Source organism: Diaphorina citri, unplaced genomic scaffold (assembly GCF_000475195.1).
Source record: "Diaphorina citri unplaced genomic scaffold, Diaci psyllid genome assembly version 1.1 scaffold832, whole genome shotgun sequence".
In the NCBI taxonomy this organism is placed as follows: domain Eukaryota; kingdom Metazoa; phylum Arthropoda; class Insecta; order Hemiptera; family Psyllidae; genus Diaphorina; species Diaphorina citri.
In genome coordinates, this window is record NW_007378264.1 from 62,073 (window position 1) to 87,395 (window position 25,323).

Below are 25,323 nucleotides of genomic sequence, written 5' to 3' on the forward strand. Positions count from 1 at the left end.
CAAATGTTTCTAAGCTGCTTAAACTTCTAGCCTTATCAGTATCGAAAAAATCAAAACAGCTTTTTCATTTTTCGACTTTCAACTTCCCAAGCATCCCAAGTTTTTCATTTTGAAGAACTACTACTTACTACTAGCAGTTTTTTTTTCTTTTTCCTAAACAAAATTAGTCCTTTTGTGGCCTTTATTGATAGCTGAATAGCTTACAAGTTCTAATATCGGGTAAGATTGGCCTTATCAGTATCGAAAAAATCAAAACAGCAAATTTTTCATTTTTCGACTTTCAACTTCCCAAGAATCCCAAGTTTTTGAAGAACTACTACTACAGTACTACTAGCAGTTTTTTTCTTTTTCCTAAACAAAATTAGTCCTTTTGTGGCCTTTATTGATAGCTGAATAGCTTACAAGTTCTAATATCGGGTAAGATTGTCCTAGTATTATTCTGTACACTGACGGTTCAGAATTGAAAAACAACCTTTGCCATTAGAGAACAATGTACCTAACATTACAATAGAATAAAACACGGGTTTCTAGTTCCCAAAAGCAAAGAGAGAATGAAGACAGAATAGGTTAATCCCAGCCATTCAAGAACAATCCTGCCAGCCTAGTTAGCTTAGTTGGTAGTGCATCTGCCTTGTAAGCACTAGGCTGCAGGTTTGACTCCCGCCCGGGGCAGATTTAATCCTGATGGGATACCTAATGTTTGTTCTCAGAACGGCTGGCTTTCTCCTATCCTGCCCTCCTTCTTAGAGCTTTTACACACCCTAACTTAACACCAAGATTTGTATATAATTTGAAAATTGTAATTAATTGTACATGTCAATAATTTCAGATAAATCATGCCCCCTCCAGTGATTAGAACCCCATTTACTGACCTGCTTCCTGCCGGGTATTCTCATCAGTTTTATGGACGATGTATGAAATTTGAAGACAGATTCCTGCAGTGTTCAGAAGCCTATGGTGCCAAGTTGTCGGAAGAAAAATGTCTAGATTATAAAAATGATCTGTATGAGTGTAACAGTTTTGAAAAACAGGTAAGTATTATTGTAAGGAGATTCATAGTCTTTGAGTACATGTCAATAATTTCAGATAAATCATGCCCCCTCCAGTGATTAGAACCCCATTTACTGACCTGCTTCCTGCCGGGTATTCTCATCAAACGGTGTGAGCACATTAACTGTAGGGTATTGAAATACTATTTTTCCTATCATTAATATATGTACATGTCATTTTTTCTGAACACTTATTAGTAGTCATCAATGGCCAACTTATTGCTAACTTTTTTTTTCATTGTATGTAAGGTTTGTAAAAATTCTTAAAGAGTAAACAAAAGAAGTACTGCTACCACCTAATTGTATGAATTTTGTATTCGTAATACTGATAAATTAATTTTAACAACGAGATTTGGAATTCGATTCACTAAGATGTAAAGCAAACTATGCCGGGAGACGCGCGAAATGGCGAACGTCAAGAGCTTAAAGTTAGTCTTTGTACAACTGCTTAGGTGTGAGGTTTTTACTACTGAAGGAGAAAATAATTATTTATCTTAAAAACTACTTGGACATCCAGAAACAATATTTGTGCTTCTTAGCATTAGCAGTTAACTTTTTATATGAGACACATGAGACAGTGTGATCCACACTTTCAATTTGACAGACAAGACCACTATAATTTGAAGATTGAGTTTTTTTCCAATTGCAGAGCTTTTAGTGTTTAAAAACTACTTGGACATCCAGAAACAATATTTGTGCTTCTTAGCATTAGCAGTTAACTTTGTATATGAGACAGTGTGATCCACACTTTCAATTTGACAGACAAGACCACTATAATTTGAAGATTGAGTTTTTTTCCAATTGCAGAGCTTTTAATTTAATTTGATTCCCAAATGTTTCCCTGCTTTTTTTTCCAGATTAAAAGGATTCAAGTGATGCAGAGAGAACGGCAGAAACAAATTAAGGCAGGTGAGAGACCCAAAGGCAAAGAATACATGGAACCTCCTGCATTGAACTCATATGGTGGTACATTCTTTGGAACACATTGGTAGGTCCAGGCAAGTGTATAGATATTTTATGGAATTTCCACAAGAAGGTTTGATTACAATGGTAAAGCATTAAAAAAATAATAATACATTTACCAATGTAACTGTAGTTAATTAATGAAGTTGTTTTAAAATCTAAACTAGGAGTGTTACAAATGTTGGAATTAATGAAACATTTGACTGTTAGGTCATCTTCCCCCTTAATTTAGGAATTATTTGTGTCTTCAGAACCAGTTTTGTAGGTATTGTGGACCTGGTTGTACAGGTCCATTTAAAAGTGCCAATATCTGAGCATACCTAGGTACTCAATACTCAGAGACTGTCAGTGTTTTATGCCAGTGTGATGTGACATAAGGGCAGGAATTTCATCAAATAGAACCACAGCTTTAGATGAGATTGTCCTTTTCTCCTTAGGACCACATTTTCCCAAAGTTTGATTACAATGGTAAAGCATTATAAAAATAATAATACATTTACCAATGTAACTGTAGTTAATTATTAATAAAGTTGTTTTTAAAATCTAAACTAAGAGTGTTACAAATGTTGGAATTAATGAAATATTTGACTGTTAGGTCATCTTCCCCCTTAATTTAAGTAGGGATTATTTGTGTCTTCAGAACCAGTTTTGTAGGTATTGTGGACCTGGTTGTACAGGTCCATTTTAAAGTGCCAATATCTGAGCATACCTACTCAATGCTCAGAGACTGTCAGTGTTTTATGCCAGTGTGACGTGAGATGTGACATAAGGGCAGGAATTTCATCAAATAGAACCACAGCTTTAGATGAGATTGTCCTTTTCTCCTTAGGACCACATTTTCCCAACCATTCCCAATTAACTTGAACAGGAGGAAAAATTGTACAATAGTACCTAGACCTTCAAAATACAACAGAAAAAATAAAAACAAATTGGTGTCTTATATTTTATATGAAATTCTTTCTTTTCTTTTTTCTCTTTTTTTATAGACTTTATTAATTACAATTTTTTAATTTTATTAAACGAAATTACAAAACCAGGGAAAGTTGTATGTAAATCAGCAAGGAACTTTCTGGTTCTTAGATTTATTTTGTACAACTGCTTAGGTGTGAGGTTTTTACTACTGAAGGAGAAAATTATTTATCTTGTGGGTAGTTGATTATGCACCATTAGCAGTGCTTGCTTTCCATGTCTGTGAGGTTGGAATGGTACCTGTTTCACAGTGTTGAAACAAATAACATTTTTCCAAGAAACGGTACCCCAATATTTTTCGCGGTTTCCTACTTGGGTAAATCGTTAAATATGCATACTAGTTGTGTAAAGTTGCAAACAAATCACAATATTTCTCGCGGTTTCTTACTTGGGTAAATCGTTAAATATGCATACTAGTTGTGTAAAGTTTGCAAGATGTCATATCCGACTTACGTGAATATTAAAAAGTAAAAAGGGTTCATATCCGCGTTACGTAAAAATAAAATTCGAGTTTCCTAAAAAATAAATATTTTGTGCTATTCTTGATTTTGAGGTTTGGTTTCCATTGATTTTATTCTTGGGTCCTCTTATTTCTAAAAACGAATACAAAGAAGAAAGAAACATATGAAGAACAAAACAGGCATTATAATTCAAAGAAAATATTGTTTCCTTTAATTGAAAATAAATAAAGAAAAGACAACACAAAATAAATATTAAAAAAAAAGAAGAAAATAAATAAACATAAAAATCATTCTGGAATTCATGGAAAGGTGAAAACATATTGAGCAAAATATTGTTTCTCTGACGAAGAAAGCAAAAAGTCTGGAGTGCGCCCTTTAATGTTAATGGACGGACTTTTGGAATGTTAAAATGAGATAAGTAAGTATACCAATTTTGTTATTTCATTTTTAATGTTAATGGACGGACTTTTGGAATGTTAAAATGAGATAAGTAAGTATACCAATTTTGTTATTTCATTCATATATTTGAAAAATTCCAGAATATATAAATCTATATCTACTCGTATACACACGTACATAATTACTAAAATTTATTTCTTCGAAAGATCCGGAGAATGCTTTCGATAAAACCGATATTCATTTTCCAATCACTGCTGGGAATTGAACCCAGACCTCCGGAGTGTTACGCCAGTATGATAGTTGTTGTTCACCCACTTGGATACACAAGTTTCAAGACTTTCAAGTCTCGTCAAAATAGCATCGTCTTAGTAAGAGTCGTCGTTCAAGGAGGTATTTTTCCCCCTTCATGTCAGATTTTTTTTTTCTTTTTCAAGCAAGGGAAGGGGGACTAAATAAGGGGGCGGAGCTTATAAGAGACTACAAGCAAGGGAAGGGGAACTAAATAAGGGGGCGGAGCTTACAAGAGACTACAAGCCAAGGGAAGGGGGACTAAATATGGGGGCGGAGCTTACAAGAGGCAGGTAGTGGGCGTTCCTCTGTCACCATGAGGGCTGCCCGTTCCGTCCTTGCTAAAGAAATAGCAAAGGTTGAGTGCGAAGGACATCCACTCGTAAATTTTGTAGCCAAAACCAAATGTCAGGCCAAAGCAATCACCCTAGTTAGGGCTGATTGAGAGGCTGACGAAAAAATCTTTTCACACACACCATACAACTTTCACTTCTGATTTCTGACATGAAAATGAAACGGGGGGGAGGGGGAACATAAAGTGAATTGAGAACGTATTTATGTACGAGTTAAAGAATAGAAATAAAGTGGAGACCCTTATCTACATGGTTAACAATATTGAATGTGGAGAGAGTAAATTTTCACCTAGATTACCTATGGGTTTCACCTAGATTACCAAAGATTTCACCTAGATTACCAAAGGGGTGCAATAGTCCTACATACTGGACTCTGCACACGGAAATTTCGTCAGAGACCCCCATTTGGATGTAAAGTGGGTGACGAAAGTCGTTTGTCTGGATAGAGGGCTGGACATCCAAAGGATTGGAGAGGTCAAAATAGATTCATATCGCCGGGGATCGAACCAAGACTAAGACTTTTTACTCAATTTCTACATATTTCCTAAAGCGTTTGCTTTTTATGGTCCAGAAAAGTTACTTTACTCCTGCAGTCTGATGACAACAGAATAGATTTTTTTTTTCTGGCTTTCTTTCGAGTGGTACAGTTTTCCTGGAAGAGCTCTTTCACCCAACCACTGGTCTTTCCTTTCACGGTAATTCCTAAAAGAATAGCGACCAAAGCATTCTGACCATCTCCACCTTTCCTTGCCCTCTAACTAGACAATGAAAATAAGACTCGAAATAACTTTCTTCTTCTTGGAGTAAGAATTGTGAGAAACTATTCAAAGGAAAAATGAGAGGAGACCAAATTAATCATATTTTAGAATCAAACTTTAAAAAAAAAAGAGGTTTGACAGAGGGAACTGTAACTGCTAGGGTCTTATCGTCCCGAAATCGAAGAGAGAAGAAGACAGGATAGGAATAAAGCCAGTCGTTCCGAGAACGAACATTATCCCATCAGGATAAAATCCGCCCCGGGCGGGAATCGAACCCGCGGCCTAGCGCTTACAAGGCAGACGCGCCACCAACCAAGCTAACTAGGCTGGCTAGGAATGATTTTTATCAAGCGAGTTAAGCTTGCTGGGCCATTTTCAACAAGGCAAGGTCTAGAAAGAGGTCATGATTACAGAATATATGTAGACCAAGTGCCTAAGCCAAGACAAAATTTATGGGTTAGAATCTTACTCGAAGAAATCACTGGACATTACGGGTGGGACGATTTTCTCATAGGATTCTCTACGGTCGAAATGTTGCATAACCCTAGGTATTTTTGTGGAAATAGTACACAGTGAAACAGAGGACGGCATTCGTCATATTATTTGCAACTGAGATACATAGGTCGTTAGGTAGTAGGTACATATGTAGTTCGGTAGGTAGGTAGGTAGGTATATCAGAAACGGAACAATAGATAAGGTTATTTGCCAATGTAGGTACTGCCTGTGTTAAATTTGCCGCCAAGCTCATAAATCACGTTAGGTCAAGACTGTCATGAATCATGGCAATCATGATATCATGACAAAAGCGTCCCGGTGTTAAAAAAAGTAATAAAGTGAAATTATTTCCTCTTGGTGACACCGTACGGATAAAAACAGCCAGCCTAGTAATTTGGAGGATAGCGCGTCTGCCTTGTAAGCGCGCGGATTCGGTTTCCGCCCAGGGCGAACTTAATTTTAAACAGATAAGGTTTGTTCTCGGGACGGCTGGCCTTTTCCTGTCCTGTCTTCGTTCTCTCTTTGCTTTCGATACGATAAGACCTCTGTTGTTCGAAATCTCTGTCAATGTTTTTTTTTATTATTATTATTATTAATAAAAATAATAATAATAATAATAATAAAAAAAACAACAGTCATCCATTTGATTTATTTCGATAGTAAAATTTCAAAATGAAATTGAAAAGATTGATAATAAAATACAACCATGGTCGAGGATTGAGGAAAAAGAGGGAAGGTAGAAGGAAGAAAGCCGGTTATGCTTAGGTGAATAGTTCTAAAATTGAAAGACACTTGTAGTTTTGTTCTAAAATAAAAACATGAATATTTTAACACTGTCCGTTGGCCATGGTGTTTGAGAATTCTGAACCAATTTTCTAGGTAGGTACCTTCATACTTTATTTACGGATTGGACCACTTGGGGCCGATGTTCCTGAAAGCAACACTTTGCACTCCACACTAAGCATTGTAATAGTTAGGTATACATTATACATTTTTTACTTTCTATTATTATTATTATTATTATTTTTTAATGTTACGTCAGAACTTTTTTGAAGTGCGAAAGCCCGAAAGGTAAAGGTAGAGCTTCTTTCTAGAACAGGGGCCACGTCTGTCTCATGTTGACTTGTGGGTCCACTTTTGGACCGTAAAGCCCAAAGTGCCTTTCACCATAAGGCTGTCTTGGGTGTTATAGGTACCTAGTTGGCAATCAGAAACAAGAATATCCATGAGAAAAAGTGTTCTCAATTTTTGTCCACACTTTTTTTTACATTTAATAGAGTTCAGTAATTTGTTTTATTTTTAAAGAACAAAACAAGAACAGGAAAATTTTATATGCTCGATTTGAAAACGAGCACTCCCTATGTTTTGGATCCCAAAGGATACATCAAGAAGGAACAGTCGTCAAGAAAAAACGACGCAATTAATCTGAGTAAAAAGAGGTTACTTTTTTTAGTGGATCAAATGTACGGTAATCGTAGAATAGAGTACACAAATGTAATAACATTTAACATAATTTGAGTAAAGAACCTTTTATTTGGCAGTGACTTTAAATAATTTATTATTTAATTTAAATATATATTTATAAAATATATAAGAGTTGTTTTTTAGACGATTGGCTAACTTGACAAGACGTAAGAACAAGTGTTCAGAACTTTTCGACTTGGATATTTTTTCATAGGGTGGAAACATTAGTACACCAGCGAACTGACTTTAGAACAAAGAATTTAATCTTAACGGTGTGAGCACATTAACTGTAGGGTATTGAAATACTAGTTTTCCTATCATTAATATATGTACATGTTATTTTTTCTGAACACTTATTAGTAGTCATCAATGGCCAACTTATTGCTAACTTTTTTTTCATTGTATGTAAGGTTTGTAAAAATTCTTAAAGAGTAAACAAAAGAAGTACTACTACCACCTAATTGTATGAATTTTGTATTCGTAATACTGATAAATTAATTTAAACAACGAGATTTGGAATTCGATTCACTAAGATGTAAAGCAAACTATGCCGGGAGACGCGCGAAATGGCGAACGTCAAGAGCTTAAAGAGTCAAAACTCTGTCGGTGAACTTGGTCTCTTTTCCCGGGTCAATGGAATGCCAAGTCTGCCATCCTAGCTCAAGTTCGAATCGACAAAATTCAAAACTTAGGATAGTCAAAATAAGAAAGAAAATAAAAAGTATATCAAAGTACAATAATAAATTAAATTTATTTGTTAGTCACCTATAGTTTTTTAACTGAGCAAATTTTTTATTTAAGACTACATTGAAAATATATTTTTTGGGACGTTTTTGTGTTTGAGTATCTGTGTTTTGATGATAGGTTTCAGGTTTTGTTACAAGTTTCGTCTGCCCAAACGTTGCCTATGGGGTTTACACCTCGATCTTTAACCAGAAGAACATACGTACGTCTTAGAATACGATCAAAATTTGCTCCTTAGTAATGACGTGACCTATGGGGTTTACACCTCGATCTTTAACCAGAAGAACATACGTACGTCTTAGAATACGATCAAAATTTGCTCCTTAGTAATGACGTGAAATAATACTGTTTACTGTTTTATTTTCAACAAAAATTAACTAAGAGTAAAAAGGTGAGATTTCAATTTTGGACAGAAAATACGTCGCATGCAAGGTGATACATACATCAGGCGAAATTCTGGGAAGACGCAAAATAAAACCGGATTGCTCATTTTCAGCAGTTAGAATTTGTTTTGATTAGGATAAAAAAGTTACGAGTTACGAGCCGTTACCTGAAAGCATATTATTCTGAAAACTGGATCGAAAAAACTGCTTTCACCCCACTCATTAATTTCGCTCAGAACCAAACCAAGTCCCGACAATCTTTGGGTAGACTCGGGGGTTTATAATTTTATATTGACCAAACATCGTTCATTTATTTTTCTGGTCGTACAAGTCCTATCCATAAATTAAAATCTCTTTTGTTACAGAAATAAAAAGTTTTTTGTCTAGTCCTATCGAGAGTTTATTTTCGTTAAATGTTTTATCAGATTGGAAAAAAAATGTACAATAGATTTTTTTTTTTTAAATAAAAAGGAAATACAAAATATTTTATGTAAGATCACTATCTAATGATAAATAATTTTATATTATGATGAGTAAACAGAATTTTACTCCGGTAAATTAAAAATAATTTAAAATAATTAACTACTTCAATAATAAATTTATGTCTAAAATTTAGAAGATTGGAGAAAAAGGCAGATGTCCTTGGCTTAGCTTCACGACATGAACTTTGTGTTTGCATTATACCATGACATGTACTTTTACATCTTGGAATTCTCAATTTATTTTTCATTCCTGGATTTGTACCACAGAATTTCTTTTTTCTTCTTGACATTTCAATTTTAGAAAATGGCATTTCAAATTTAAAGAATATTTCAACCATAGAAATTGACATTCCAATTCTAAAAAATGACATTTCAAATTTAAAAAATATTTCAACTCTAGAAAATGTTATTTCTATTCCAAAAGATGGTAGTTCAATTCTATTAGATGGCATTTCAATCTTTAAAAACATTTCACTTCTACTAGATGGAACTTCAATGCCAAAAGATGGTATTTCAATTTTTAGAGACATTTTCATTTTAGAAGATGACATTTCAATTCTACTAGATGGTATTTCAATTCTACTCGAGCGTGGACTAGGTTTCAAGGCCGAGTGCTTTGGTCAGACTGCACTGTTGGATTGAAACCTGGGAGGTGGCAGAGGGGGCGGGGGCCTCAGAGGTTGTTCGGAGTAGGGGGAAGATTCACTCACAGCTGAAAAATGGACCAAACGAGGCAGACCGTCAATAATTTTACTGAAATTTGGGCAATTTTTTTTTTGTTTTTAATCATATCCTATCACTTCAAAGGGGGTTTTTTTTATCCTACCCTATAGATATAAAGAAGTATTAGTAGAAGGGGAAAAAAATCCTTTTTACTGTCAAGGCTTCCAGAAATGTGATTTTGCCAGGGTATCACTTCTGATTAGAATGATTAGTTTTCCACTTAAAATGGCAACTCGATTTTATGTTTCTCGCAAGACTTAGTGCACCCCGAAATCAAACACTGAGGGGTTTAAGACCCTAAGGTGCTGAAAAGTGAAGCTTTACGAGGAAATGATTGTAAGACATGAGAAAAATATACCTAAAATGACCAGGTGGGATTTCTTAACAATTTAGATCGAAAATAAAATCAGTGAAAGTGAAACCAAACCTCAAACCAAAACAAAAAAAAAATCCTAATCAATTCAAATTGCCATAAAAACCTTTCCAAAGCATTGGGTAAAAAGGGTTAGTAAAATAATAAAATGATTATTAAGCAACCTGAAAAACATACATACTCGTAGTAGGGAGGGACTGAAACCAAAGCTAATAAGTAAAAAATAAAAATATTAGAGACACACTTGGCAAAAAGCAGGAGAAAATTTAACAAAGTACGTAATTGAGATCTGAACTGTTTTATTGTAAAGCCATGGGTGCATGCAAATTGAAAGTGGGGGAAAAGGAACTAAAATTTCAAAACATACAAAAGGTTTAGGCAAAAAGCAGGAGAAAATTTAACAAAGTACGTAATTGAGACCTGAACTGTTTTATTGTAAAGCCATGGGTGCATGCAAATTGAAAGTGGGGGAAAAGGAACTAAAATTTCAAAACATACAAAAGGTTTACTGTACAACACACAAAAATTATTGAAATTATACAAAATATGTACAGAGATATTCAAGTTTAGGTAAGGAAAATAACGAGACAAACAAAGGTAAAATGAAGAGACTAGACAGTATTGTAGCACTTACCCATAAAGTCTACTTTCTTCCAAACTCGAACTGGTAAGCGTGAAAATGGTTTGGAAATTATCAGTTAGTACTAGACAGTATTGTAGCACTTACCCATAAAGTCTACTTTCTTCCAAACTCGAACTGGTAAGCGTGAAAATGGTTTGGAAATTATCAGTCTGAAATTTGGGCGAATTTTTTTCTTTTGTTTTTAATCATATCCTATCACTTCAAAGGGTTTTTTTATCCTACCCTATATAGATATAAAGAAGTATTAGTAGAAGGGAAAAAAATCCTTTTTAGTGTCAAGGCTTCCAGAAATGTGATTTTGCCAGGGTATCACTTCTGATTAGAGTGATTAGTTTTCCACTTAAAATGGCAACTCGATTTTATGTTTCTCACAAGACTTAGTGCACCCCGAAATCAAACACTTGGCGGGTAACACCCAAAAATTTGGGCATTCATGGAGTCTAGAAATGGGGGGAAAACATTGAATAAATTGGGGATCGAGGTATTAAAAGAAGGCATTAATAAGAAAAGGTTGTAAACACCAAAGAAGCAAACACTACATTAAAACTAACTAGTACAAATAAATAAAATATGGTACAAAATAATAATAGTAAAATACAAATTTACAAAAGGTTACAATTTTAATAATTATCTGGGCGTCTACTAAAGGTATTAACTGTATATCATATTAGTCTACTTACTTACCTTTGGGAGAAAATTCAGATATTGTTTTATATGAGAAAAACGAGACAGTTAAGAAAATTTGAATGCCAACTAAGAAAAGCTTGAGTTTAAAGATGTTCCCACAATCTTCATCATCTTTAGCGCTAGAAATATAGGAAAGCCTTTACTAGAAGCCTTTTTATTAATTTATTATTTTAGTTGGACAAAAATGTGAACGAAATACAATTTAAAAAAGCTTTTTTCCAAAATTTCGCGGGGACGAACTTCGAAATTTCGATTTTAAAAATACATGAGTGCCTATTAAAGCTTTGATCTTGTTGCACAGCGATTCTACTAAAGGTGGAACGGTTTGTGCACATAGAAAAATAAAATACGAACCTTGTCTAGGATATTTTTAGAGCTTTTTTTTTCTAAACGAGGTAGTTTTTTAAACTATTTTTGATTTAAATATTTGATGCGAAACTTGCATAGGCCGAATGTCTTCGCGGAATATTCCTTTGCCTGTGGGCAGCTCTGCGCACGTAAGGACTCGATTGCACTAAAAAAAAAATGGAAAGAAAATGATGTCATAAACCTTTTAAGATTTGATCTGATTATTAAAAAAATCGTACTAAGGTGAATCTACAGCTTCTTACACAAAAAGCCCACTCTGAAGCTTAGGTGGGGGGGGGGGGCAACTGCCCCAAAAGATGGGTTAAGCTTATACGAATCTACGAAGGTGAATCTGGAAAGAAAATGATGTCATAAACCTTTTAAGATTTGATCTGATTATTAAAAAATCGTACTAAGGTGAATCTACAGCCATACACAAAAAGCCCACTCTGAAGCTTAGGTGTGGGGGGGCAACTGCCCCAAAAGATGGGTTAAGCTTATACGAATCTACGAAGGTGAATCTGTATTTTCAGCGTTTTCTTGTGATTGTAAAAGAAGTGAATTTATTTCAAAAAGTACAAAGCTAGGAATGGTTTTAGTTAAAGGTAACTTGGAGGCAACCAGCTAGGTAGGAAGGTAGGTGCCTATACTACAGGGGGTAAAATACCAAAAGAAGTATTGAAAAAAAAAGTGTTTAAAAAAATATTTAAAGAAAGATTTACAGAGTGGGTCATTTAGGGCACACAACGAATGTTTTTAATGAAAAAGTAGACACAAAATTACGAAAAAAACTGCACATAAATTACAGATTTTGTGAACTACATACATAGGTAGGTACATTGCTTAGTGAAATAATAGAAAGTAAAAATTAACAAGAATAGCTGACTAATAAATTGGTATGGACTAAATGTACACAACTACGCAGTGAACTAACAAATAAATAGTACGTACAAAGCAATTTAAAAGTGCTACATAATTATTCAAAAGGTCTACTACATATCCAAAAGATCTAGAAATTTTACGACGAAAAGGAAGAACTAACAACACACCACAAAGCACGGTAAGGAAGCTAAGAAGTGGAGAAGAAAAAAGTAAAAAGAGAGAAAAGAAGGAAAGTGGATCTCATAAAGCTACTGTGAAGTGATGGGAGGGGACTAAATAAATGGGCGGAGCTTACAAGATTACCCGCGCAATTCCTGCCAGAATGAGACTGAAAAGTCTACTCCCACAGCCTGAACAAGGTCTTATATATTTCATGGGTAAAGTTTACAATTAACAAGAATAGCTGACAAATAAATTAGTATGGACTAAATGTACACAACTACGCAGTGAACTTACAAATAAATAGTACGTACAAAGCAATTTAAAAGTGCTACATATCCAAAAGGTCTACTTCATATCCAAAAGATCTAGAAATCTTACGACGAAAAGGAAGAACTAACAACACACTACAAAGCACGGTAAGGAAGCTAAGAAGTGGAGAAGAAAAAAGAGAGAAAAGAAGGAAAGTGGATCTCATAAAGCTACTGTGAAGTGATGGGAGGGGACTAAATAAATGGGCGGAGCTTACAGAAGACTACAAGCAAGGGAAGGAAAACTAAATAAGGGGGTAGAGCTTACAAGAGACTACAAGCAAGGGAAGAGGGACTAAATAAGGGGGCGGAGCTTATAAGAGGCTACAAGCAAGGGAAGGGGGACTAAATATAGGGGTGGGGCTTACAAGAGGCTACAAGCAAGGGAAGGGGGACTAAATATAGGGGGCGGAGCTTATAAGAGACTACAAGCAAGGGAAGGCTACCCGCGCAATTCCTGCCAGAATGAGACTGAAAAGTCTACTCCCACAGCCTGAACAAGGTCTTATATATTTCATGGGTAAAGTTTACAAATAATAAAACGATTCCGCAAAACAAAAAGGTAGGGTAAAAAGTTCATTGTGAAAGGTTTCTACTCACATTGAGCGTAGGGAAGCCCAGGCCAACGACAAAGTTGGCAATCCAGTTGACCAGCACGGCGATGGACATGGCTGCCGGCCGTGGACCTTGCGAGAACAACTCCGCGGTGATCATCCAGGGGATCGAACCCGGACCCACGGCGAAGAAGACCACGAAGCCGAGAATCGAGATGACCGAGAGGTAGGACATCCAGTCGATCATTTCCTGCACAAAGCCGAAAAACTCCTGATCAGGGACGTAGAGAAGTTCTGGGGTGTTTCGCCCATGGAGGCTAGTGGAATGAACGTCACGGTGGAAAATGATGTGGAAGGAGACTGAAGTCAGATTCCCACTGAAGTGTAGGGCACACTCCAGCCAAGTTTTTAGCTAAATCTCCTTTAGGGATGGGCTATTCAAACCTAAAGGGGATTTAGCTCAATTGGATTTGCAGTATTTTTAGTAGTTGTACAGAAGTACATTTTGTACAACTGGACTGGAATGTTTATTCCCACTGAAGTGTAGGGCACACTCCAGCCAACTTTTTAGCTAAATCTCCTTTAGGGATGGGCTATTCAAACCTAAAGGGGATTTAGCTCAATTGGATTTGCAGTATTTTAAATAGTTGTACAGAACTGCATTTTGTACAACTGGACTGGAATGTTACTGGACGTTAGTTAGTAGAGTTTAGACGAGGTCAACAACTGGACCATCTACTGGCCTCGTGTAATCCAGTTATTACTGCTGATTAAAAGGGTATTCGCATTTATTAACATCTGCTGTTTCAAGTCACAGTGTGCTCACTCCCATCTAATCGCCAGTAAAATATTTGACCGTTCATTGAACGTACTGTGACTGGAGCGTGACCTGAACGGATAGTGGGAATCAGACTTAGAATGTAACATGCAAGGGAGAATAAAATAAAGATAAAAACTCAAAACTCCCGTGACGTACTATTCCATCTTGCCATGGGGAAACACCAAAGTTTGCCTACACCCGGGGGAGGGCAGAAAATAAGCAAAATCATAACAAACGAACAGAAAAACAACATGTATACTGTAAAAAAGGGGGATTAAAATTAAACATGAGAAATCAGATGGGGGAGGGGGAAATTTGACATGTAAAAATGAAGGGATAGCAATGAACAATAAAATAAAATGAACTAATCAAAAATTAATAAATAATTCTACATTAAATAATATCAGGATAAAATCAGCAAAGAATAATAAGGCAGGGCCCGTGCACTAGCTTACAGAACTAAATCTTAACACCAGACCTCCTTAACCTCCTGTAGGAACCTAACATTATCTTAAGATAATTTCCCTATACATACTAAGCAAAGTGCCAATGAAGATTTTGTTATGGGCTAACTGAACATTAGAGGGCAGTAGCAAATATGTATAGCAATTACCCCCACTTTGGCAGATAATTGAGCTAAATCTAAGCTACATTTCATACTTGAAAAGTATTTAATACCTGTGAAAATTGGAAAGATAGAAGAAAAACTATATCCATTATTTTACCTTGATCCAAAATGAGATGATAACAGATACACAGAGAGATGTAATATTAAAACATGGGATTTTAGAGGGGGGGACACTTTTCAAATGTCAGTTTTTGTACACTTATTTGACAAATCTACCTATTCATTTTTCATAAATCTAGGAACTTCTTCAAAATTTTCGTGTATATGACATTATCGATTAAGTGCCAATTTTTGTCCACTATAATATATTTTTGTCCCAATATACATTTTTGAATAAGTCCGTTTAAATTGATGACACCATCTGTGGTCGCAGCTCATTTAAGCTAGATTTACTGCATAGTCCTCACGAGGCTGAGGGCACCCAAAATTCCCAGCACAGAGGCGAAAAATTCTTCGATTTCCCAAGACCATTTGAGCCCGGAAAGTTTTATTCCGCTGAAGTTTAAGTGGAAACTTTGGGGGAAATGAACTTGTAGCAGAAGTATGGGGTACATACTGGACTCCGCAAACAGGCATTTCGTCAGGAAAGACCCCCATTTCAATGTAATGCATCAGAAGTGGCGCAAACGTCAAGAGCTCTACAATATCTTTTTTTATATATATTTATTTTAATCTCTATTTCAAAATAATAGGTCACGTAACATACATTTTTTTTTTTTTTTTTTTTTTCGAAAAACATTACAAACATCCTTTTCCCCCCAAGTTCCAAAGTAACTAAGTATGGTTCTGTCTCTCTATTTCAGTTTATACTCCGGAGAAGAGGACTACAAATATTTGTCCCCAATCCTGGGTAACGTATGTTTCGCGTCGACCCAGTACGCTATGTGTTTCACGCTACACTCGTTCGCTTCTCTCTACGCTCAGACCTCACCCACCCTGAACACTCAGGAATTCGCGAGACGACTCTGGGGTGATATGTACTTCAACTCGAAAACGTGAGTTTTTTTTATTTATTTTTTTTTGTCGAAGAACATTACATACATACTTCTCCTCCCAAGTTACTATTGTAACTTCTAAAAGGGAAGTAAACTAAGAGGGAAGAACTAAGAAATCTTACCTTGATAAGTAAGGAGATGGTTATAAAGATGGAGAAGATAAACATGCCGCCCAGTCCGTACAAATGGAGCGTCCTACGTCCCATGCGATCCATGAGAGGAATAGATATAATCGTCATGGTCACCATAACGGCTCCTATGCCGATGGTCGTAAACTTGGCAGTCTTTTCAGACAGACCCGAGCTTTCAAACAGCGCGGTAGAGTAATAGAACACCTGAAAAAAAGAAGAAAAAAAAAACGATAGAGATGTAGACACTAAGAAATCTAGAATAATAATCAACCCCAGTAGCTCAGGGAATTGTTGGGCTATGTTATATTCATATGGGGAGAATTGTTAGGCTGTGCTATATTTAAAAGGGATAATATTGTTGGGCAATGGTATATGTATTTACAAGGGGAGAATTGTTGGACATGTTATATAATATATTCATATGGGGAGAATTATACTGACAGAAGATAACTGTTGGGCTGTTTGGGGTGTGTTGTACTTACAGCGGTTATTCCTGAGCATTGTTGGGCCATCTTATATTGGACAGGCGAAATTTGTTGGGCTAGTTACGTTATTTTGTACTTACAGCGTTTATTCCTGAGAACTGTTGGGCCATATTGGACAGGCGAAATTTGTTGGGCTAGTTACGTTATTTCGTACTTACAGCGTTTATTCCTGAGAATTGTTGGGAGAGTTGCATCACGATGCCGATGATGAGGGGTTTCCTCAGGGTGGACGAACACAGAAGCTCCGACATGGAAATCTTCGACTCGGATTGTTGGGCTATCTGTTCTACTCGCATCTCTTCGATGTCCACTTCAATCTGAGTAGAAGCTCGCAACTTCCTTAGAGCTGGGAAAAGAAGTAAAAAGAAAATGGACATTAGAAAATATAATTATGTAGAATATTGTAGAATTGTCTGGCTGGGAGACGTTAAACAGGGAGCAGACCAGCTTAGTCTGGCTGGGGGACTTTAAACAGGGAGTATACCAGCTTAGTCTGGCTGGGGGACTTTAAACAGGGAGTATACCAGCGAGACCAAAAAATGAGTTTTCATAGCGAATAGCTTCCTAGTGATCTAGTCAACCTACAAAAACACAACCCCGACACTCAAAGTTGTGACTTTCGTCAGAAATGAATAGCTCATCCCGAAAGAGGATTTAGATTATAGGGCGAAATCTTTAAAGCAAGCTGCATGTTGCCTTATATTGACCTTCGATTGAGATGGTTTTGAAGTACATGTGCTGAATTGCTGAAGTATACAAACTTACTTTTTCCGAGGACAATTATACTACTTACTTTTTCCAGGAGGAATGTAGTACTTACTTTTTCCGGGGCATTGATAACACCGGTATTGTACCCGAACTGGAACATGCCCAACATGGCTGACAATATTGTGTAGGTTTATGTTTGGCTTGTTTGGCATCGATAGTAGCTTGATACTGTGAGATCAAAGATGTCGTTTCATTGGGAACTTCAGGCCTGAAAAACAACACAAAATGGGACATGGGCGGTAAAAAAATAAACGAAATGGGAGAAGTTGATAAAATAAATATAATGGAAAAAGAAAAAAAAAGGAAGATGAAAAATGAAGAAAAATTAAAGAAATATTTTTGACGAAAATGAATAGAGAAATAAATAAAATATATATGAGTAGTACAAGAAAAAAAAATCAATAAAATGGTAAAAAAAAAAAAAAAAAAAAAAAAAAAAAAAAAAAGGGGAAAAACACGATAGAGATGTAGACACTAAGAAATCTAGAATAATAATCAACCCCAGTAGCTCAGGGAATTGTTGGGCTATGTTATACGATAGAGATGTAGACACTAAGAAATCTAGAATAATAATCAACCCCAGTAGCTCAGGGAATTGTTGGGCTATGTTATATTCATATGGGGAGAATTGTTGGGCTGTGCTATATTTACAAGGGATAATATTGTTGGGCAATGGTATATGTATTTACAAGGGGAGAATTGTTGGGCATGTTGTATTCATATGGGGAGATCTAGAATAATAATCAACCTCAGTAGCTCAGGGAATTGTTGGGCTATGTTATATTCATATGGGGAGGATTGTTAGGCTGTACTATATTTACAAGGGATAATATTGTTGGGCAATGGTATATGTATTTACAAGGGGAGAATTGTTGGGCATGTTGTATTCATATGGGGAGAATTATACTGACAGGAGATAACTGTTGGGCTGTGTTGTACTTACAGCGGTTATTCCTGAGAATTGTTGGGCCATCTTGTAATTTGTAATTTATTTGTTCCATAATACAATCATAATTGCTTAGAATATTAAAGATAAAAAAAAACAAATTGGACTTTGTTGGGATTTGTTGGGCTAGTTACGTTATTTTGTACTTACAGCGTTTATTCCTGAGAATTGTTGGGAGAGTTGCATCACGATGCCGATGATGAGGGGTTTCCTCAGGGTGGACGAACATAAAACTGTTGAATTACTTTTTCGTGCCGATTGAAATATTTCAGCGGGAAATCTTTATACCGATCAAATAAAATATGAACAATATTGCCAAAGCTGAAAGCCTATTCACAATTTTTGAGGATATCACAGCATTACTGAAATCTCCTCGTACTAATTCTAGGTCGCGAGTTCTTTAGTCCACAGTCAGACAAAAATACAAAGACATCTTTGGCTTGTTTTCCTAGCTTATGTTTTTCTGCTTTCTATTTTAGTTTTCTTTTGTTTTATGGTCAGTAATTTCTTGTATTTTAGGTCGCGAGTTCAATTCCCACCCGGGGCGGATTATATCCTGAACAGATAAGGTGCGTTCTTGGAAGGACTGGCTTTCTCCTATCCTGTCTTCCTTCTCTCTTCACTTTCGCAACAATAAGATCTTAGCAGTTACAGTTCCCTCTATCAAACCTCTTTTTTCTTTTTATAGTATTTACTATAGTATTGCCGCATGCTCCCTGAAATTCCAATGAAAAACGTGAGGCATCATGGCCTAATATGATCGTTACTTGGGATCGAGTGGATTGGAACACATCACATGCCTTTAGGCACACTCCATTTGTCAAAGGTCTAGGTTTTCCTTGCCCTTGGGATCAATTTAATTTGAAGAAACCATTCATCCAAAACTCACCTAATAACACAGGCCAGCCTTCATCCGTGCCGAGGATTGGCTCGATGCCCAGAATTTGAGATATCAACAGCCCCAGGGTGACCGCCAGCTGGTTTACCGTGCCCAGGCCTCCTCTTAAATTTAACGGTGCTATTTCAGATATATACATGGGTACAAGTGACGTGTTAAGTCCTGAAACAGAAGAAAAGGAAGTCAGTTACCTACTTCATGCTTCAGAGGAAAAGAACAAGTCCTCATGATGGTTGGTTGCGGTTCGGGGCGGGCTAAGTAATCTTGGCTAGAGACTATCAAACGTTCCTCAGTGCAACTACACTACATACCAAGTTTACCGAAGACGGAGCAGGATTGCCTTTGTTTTAATGTTGAAAAAAGTTGGGAATCTCTTATCTAGACATGTAGGTCTGTACATAAACATCAAACTATAGCCATTTGCACCGAGGTCTGCTACAGAGAAAATAATTTCGGGGATCGAACCTTGAACTTTGCAATGCTCTCGTCCGTTATCGATCAGATTAAAAAAAAAAAAAATGATAACAAAAACTAATTGCAAAGAATCACCACCCAGTGTTTATATGTTTAATTATTAATTAACCGGGAAATGTTTCAAGATAAGTGACTCATCAGATTAATACTTGGGATTGGGAGTCATTGTTTTCCAAGATAAAATAGAAACAGTTGAAATAATGACCTCTAAAAATAGCGATAAACTGATAAAAATAATGAGTTTTGCCAAGTAAACACCGAAACAGAGGCAAAGAAAATTTAAAAAAAGTTTTGCTTGGTTATATAAAAAGAAAAGTCACCAATTTTCAATATCTAGGATCTGCGAAGAAACTCATCACCATTAATTCCTATAGTAATAGTGGATTTCACCAATATTTTTTCAGTCCCTAAAAGGCATGTTAAGCCAAAAGCCTGTTAAGTTCCATTTGATTTGTAAAGGCTTAACAGGGCTGTTAAGCTAACAGGCTGTTAGGGGCTAAAATGAAGATTGGTGAAATCCACCCTGTATGTGCCAACTTTAACCCTCGCTCATCTCCTGTGCCCGCAAGGATTTCCAGTGAAACATATGCCGCGCCCTGACACGAACCTTCCTCCCTCTTCTCTCTGCTTATTCCTACGCCTCTATCCTCTATCCTTATATCTCCCCCTCTCCTCATAGTTAACCCTCTCCTCTCTTCCTCCCTCCACCTCCTCTCTCTTCTCACAGTCCCTCTCCCCCACTTCCTCCACCAAGCTCTCGTCTCCCCAGAGTAGTCGAAATCTGGCAGCGTTTCTAATGACCCAGGTCGTAATTCTATTAGAGTGGGAGGTGGAGAACAATTCAACTTACTTTTTCGTCGAATAAATATTGCATTAGGACGAAAATGTTCACAATTGTTGTGGCAAGTTGATGAAGAGGGGGAAAGTCGTGGGAAGGGGGTGGGTGGGTATATTAAAGGTTGATTTGTTTTATTTATAGGATAGGACGATTTCTTTTCCCCGTATATTTGAATTCAATTATTTGAGAAAATTAGTGGAGATGTCAGAACTACCAATTGCATTTACCTATGACGACATTGAATTCGGGGCCAACTTTACCCTACACAGATAAGGTTTCTTCTCGAAACGTCTGGGTTTCTCCTATTCCGTTCTCATTCCCTCTTCGTTTTCGGGACGATAAGACCACCGTTGTTACAGTTCAAAGTATCTTGTTGGGGAAAAAAATGCCACATGACATAGTAAACCAGGAGAATAGTGCCAAAAATCTGACAAGTTGGGACTCACCGCCCGAATTTGTCCGCAATTGAGCCGCCACTGAAGCCCCCCAACATTCCGCCGATAGCAAAGATGGACACCGCCACAGAGTAGAAAATCTTGGCCTTCTCATCTGTCATATCCACCAGATTCCTCTCCTTATACACGTCCTTGAAAAATTTCTCAATGTTCTGGAGAAGTAAAAAAACAAAAAAAAAAGCTAATACGCTCAACTATAGATAAGTACTTGGATAGTGTAGATTATTTCTAGTTGTATCTATGTAGCTACTTGTTTCTCAAACGGAAAACTTTACCAACAATATTGGTGTTCCACCCAGCACTATACAGCGAAAAATAGGTAGCAGGTTATAAGACCAAAAAATGAGTTTTCATAGCGAATAGCTTCCTAGTGATCTAGTGAACCTACAAAACACACAACCCCGACACTCAAAGTTGTGACTTTCGTCAGAAATTAATAGCTTTCCGAAAGAGGATTTAAATTATAGGGCGAAATCTTTAAAGCAAGCTGCATGTTGCCTTATATTGACCTTCGATTGAGATGGTTTTGAAGTACATGTGCTGAATTGGAATAGCTCATCCCGAAAGAGGATTCAGATTATAGGGCGAAATCTTTAAAGAAAGCTGCATGTTGCCTTATATTGACCTTCGATTGAGATTGTGCTGAATTGATGAAGTATACAAACTTACCCTTTCCGAGGCAATTACAGTACTTACTTTTTCCGAGGACAATTATACCACTTACTTTTTCCAAGGGCAAATATAGCACTTACTTTTTCCAACGAAAATTATAGTACTTACTTTTTCCGGGGCATTGATAACACCGGTATTGTACCCGAACTGGAACATGCCCAACATGGCTGACAATATTGTGTGAGATGGTTTTGAAGTACATGTGGTGAATTGCTGAAGTATACAAACTTATTACCCTTTCCGAGGCAATTACAATACTTACTTTTTCCGAGGACAATTATAGTACTCACTTTTTCCAGGGGCAAATGTAGTACTTACTTTTCCCAACGAAAATTATAATACTTACTTTTTCCGGGGCATTGATAACACCGGTATTGTACCCGAACTGGAACATGCCCAACATGGCTGACAATATTGTGTAGGTCAGGTGGAACGTCAGCCCCTGGGGGAGAAAACAAAGGACATATAAGTATAAGTAAAGAAGTACATATAGGTAAGTAAATAAGTATAAGTAGTGCTTTTGTTCCTGTTCCAATCTACCAGGACCGTGCACACCAGAGGACTTGCAGACAGCAAACGCCAAAGGAGTGGCCGTGGCCACTCACTGAAGACATGAGATCTGAGAATATGGTGATCCGGAAACGGAAAGTAAATAAGTGCTCATTGCTTTTGTTACACTGTCAGCAACAAGATGTCTAACAATACAGAGCAGCTCTTTTTGGTGGAATATTTTGTTCAAAAATTGGGTTGGTTACTTGGTTGTGTACAAATATCATTACACCCACGGTCAATCGACGGAATTAGACTGTGGACACATCTTTAGACAGATCCGGAAACGGATAAGTAGAGTGCTCATTGCTTTTGTTACACTGTCAGCAACAAGATGTCTAACAGTACAGAGCAGCTCTTTTTGGTGGAATATTTTGTTTAAAATTGGGTTGGTTACTTGGTTGTGTACAAATATCATTACACCCACGGTCAATCGACGGAATTAGACTGTGGACACATCTACACTGTCATTGCTTTTGTTACACTGTCAGCATCAAGATGTCTAACACTAACAATACAGAGCAGCTCTTTTTGATGGAATATTTTGTTTAAAAATTGGGTTGGTTACTTGGTTGTGTACAAATATCATTAGGTACACCCACGGTCAATCGACGGAATTAGACTGTGGACACATCTTTAGACACTGTTCCAATATTGCAGAGTGTATGGAATATGGCCCCTGGACAATATCAAACTATTTTCTCTTAGATGAATGCATCATCTTGGAAAATCCATAATGGATGTGGTATTAGATAATCAATTATTTATCTGGACAATATCAAACAATTTTCTCAATGAATGCATCATCTTGGAAAATCCATAATGAATGTGGTATTAGATAATCAATTATCTACGCTGCAACAACACTGCCTGTTACAACCTTGGCCTCTACATTGGAATAGAATCACAGATCAGACAGGTAAAGAGAATCACATAGGTTTCAATCAAACCTATCTATGAACTCAATTTAAATGAAAATCTGTGATAAATCATTCATACAGGTTCTCTATATTGGAATAGAATAACAGATCAGATACCTAGGTAAAGAGAATCACATAGGTTTCAATCAAACCTATCTATGAACTCAATTTAAATGAAAATCTGTGATAAATCATTCATACAGGTTCATATCCAGTATTTTAACGAGGGGGGTCCCAGAATCCAAATTTAGGCAAATATTTTTAGTATATTACAAAATTTAGGGGTCAAGAAAAAAAAGTCTATAACTAAAATTAATAATAATAATAATGTGTATGATAAATAAATCATATTCATGCGTCATCACTGTTCTAGATTTAACATAAGACAGACCTACAGTATAAAAAAAAAAAAAAATCAACAGGAAAATAACAAAATAGAGTACTAATCAATTACGTCCGTACAAATTCAAGTTGATATCAGACTTTTTCCGTACAAATTCAAGTTGATATCAGACTTTTTCCGTACAAATTTAAGTTGATGTCAGACTTTTTCCGTACAAATTCAAGCTGATGTCAGACTTTTTCCGTACAAATTCAAGCTGATATCGGACTTTTTCCGTACAAATTCAAATTAATATCAGACTTTTTCCATACAAATTCAAGTTGATATCAGACTTTTCCGTACAAATTCAAGTTGATATCATCAGACTTTTTCCGTACAAATTCAAGTTGATATCAGACTTTTTCCGTACAAATTCAAGTTGATGTCAGACTTTTTCCTACAAATTCAAGTTGATATCAGACTTTTCCGTACAAATTCAAGTTGATATCAGACTTTTCCGTACAAATTCAAGTTGATATCAGACTTTTCCGTACAAATTCAAGTTGATATCAGACTTTTCCGTACAAATTCAAGTTGATATCAGACTTTTCCGTACAAATTCAAGTTGATATCAGACTTTTTCCGTACAAATTCAAGTTTATGTCAGACTTTTTCCGTACGCTCCGTGTTCATTCACTTACCGTACGTCGTCAGTTCGGAAGAGGGCGACAATCTCCTCGAAGGTCTTGTTCTTGGTCTCGGGCACCTTCTTGTAGGTGAACAGCCAGAACACGGCCAGCATCACGCTGAACGGAAGAAACGTGTAGTTCTCGAGCTCGCTCTGCGGAACAAACATAAACAGAATAAATTTTAAAAGTCACAAGAATTAAAGGGTCAAAGAAAAAAGATAAGTGTTTCACCGCCGTTTTTATTTAGCAGCAATGAAACAACTGCTACATTAGACTTGTATGGTCTGTGTCGTAGATTGTCCATTCCGTAGTATGCCTCTCATCAAATGGGCGAGAAGAGAAACAATACTTCCCATTTAGGTCCTGGGGTGATGAGGTTATACTGTATACATTGTATACAATATGCAAAATATTACACTATAATCACATAAATATGTACTTGAGTAGTCATTAATAGAAGGTAACTAACTATTCAGTAAGACTATTGACAAAGACATTCTCTACAGCTGAGAATATAAAAGAGATGTCCTAAAAGGTCAATCATCTAGCTACAAATCTCAAAGTGTGGCCCGTTTTTTTTTTTTTTTTTTTTTTTTTTTTTTTTTTTTTTTGTTCAAAAGGCTCGTGTGTTATCGGTACTACAAGAAGAAATAGCTATAGAGCTCCCGATTCTCCCTATAGTGTGTTGGGAACTGTGTGAACTAGTATACATTGAACGTGTGAAAGCCGCTGGCATTACCCTTTCCGAGGCAATTACAGTACTTATTTTTTCCGAGGACAATTATTATAGTTCTCATTTTTTCTAGGGGCAAATGTAGTACTTACTTTTCCCAACGAAAATATTATAGTACTTACTTTTTCCGGGGCATTGATAACACCGGTATTGTACCCGAACTGGAACATGCCCAACATGGCTGACAATATTGTGTAAAGTGTGATATCGAATATCGACTTGATGAATCACTTACAGCCAGGACCAGACTCAGATTTCAAACTCTTTTAAGTAGAGGATTCAGCAAATCTGATTGGCTGATTTCAAACTTTTTAGCCAATCAGACGCCTTCATCCAAAAAGTTTAAACAAGGTTTAACCTCAAATTGTGATCCTTGCCATAAGAATATTAAAAAAAAAATATTTTTAAAGATATAGGTATCAATGTAGTTGCACTGTAAACCAGCTTCATCAGTATTACTGTATCAGTGCTAAAAGCAATTCCTTGGGAGAGGCTCATCCTTTCATATTATC

At 36.4% G+C, this 25,323-nt stretch overlaps 3 protein-coding genes and 1 long non-coding RNA gene across 5 annotated transcripts in view; 2 read left to right on the top strand and 2 right to left on the bottom strand.

The window, feature by feature from the left end:
- The window catches only part of LOC103512374, a 28,316-nt gene extending 25,350 nt beyond the window's left edge, over window positions 1–2,966 (top strand). Inside the window, exon 4 of the transcript XR_003392389.1 lies at window positions 2,481–2,966. The gene's annotated coding sequence lies outside the window, so the exon portion shown is untranslated. The remainder of the gene's footprint in view (window positions 1–2,480) is intronic.
- On the top strand, window positions 62–2,397 carry LOC103512376. 2 transcript variants are annotated; one of them, XM_017445388.2, is made up of 3 exons: window positions 62–219; window positions 830–1,031; window positions 1,907–2,081. In XM_017445388.2, exons 2-3 carry the CDS (start codon window positions 837–839, stop codon window positions 2,039–2,041), a joined length of 330 nt encoding a protein of 109 aa, XP_017300877.1. In that variant the 5' UTR covers window positions 62–219; window positions 830–836; the 3' UTR covers window positions 2,042–2,081. The 2 variants fall into 2 exon arrangements, with proteins under 2 accessions (XP_017300877.1, XP_017300876.1); XM_017445387.2 differs by lacking the exon at window positions 62–219 and adding an exon at window positions 269–417 and having other exon boundaries at window positions 1,907–2,397.
- A 3,383-nt stretch (window positions 2,967–6,349) lies between the features above and the next one.
- LOC113468746 lies at window positions 6,350–10,583 on the bottom strand. The gene is made up of 3 exons (XR_003392390.1): window positions 10,539–10,583; window positions 8,209–9,520; window positions 6,350–8,119 (listed from the first exon to the last, which is right to left on the bottom strand). It is a non-coding gene; the product is annotated as an uncharacterized LOC113468746 (long non-coding RNA).
- Window positions 10,584–13,495: 2,912 nt separating this feature from the next.
- LOC103512382 (glucose transporter type 1) overlaps window positions 13,496–25,323 on the bottom strand; it is a 29,046-nt gene continuing 17,218 nt past the window's right edge. The window contains exons 2-10 of the mRNA XM_026825866.1: window positions 21,945–22,040; window positions 20,916–21,078; window positions 19,625–19,690; window positions 19,151–19,321; window positions 17,816–17,876; window positions 17,368–17,523; window positions 16,706–16,898; window positions 16,054–16,266; window positions 13,496–13,759 (exon numbers count right to left, since the gene is read on the bottom strand). Coding sequence (XP_026681667.1) covers window positions 13,511–13,759; window positions 16,054–16,266; window positions 16,706–16,898; window positions 17,368–17,523; window positions 17,816–17,876; window positions 19,151–19,321; window positions 19,625–19,690; window positions 20,916–21,078; window positions 21,945–22,040 — 1,368 coding nt within the window. The 3' untranslated portion in view covers window positions 13,496–13,510. The remainder of the gene's footprint in view (window positions 13,760–16,053; window positions 16,267–16,705; window positions 16,899–17,367; window positions 17,524–17,815; window positions 17,877–19,150; window positions 19,322–19,624; window positions 19,691–20,915; window positions 21,079–21,944; window positions 22,041–25,323) is intronic.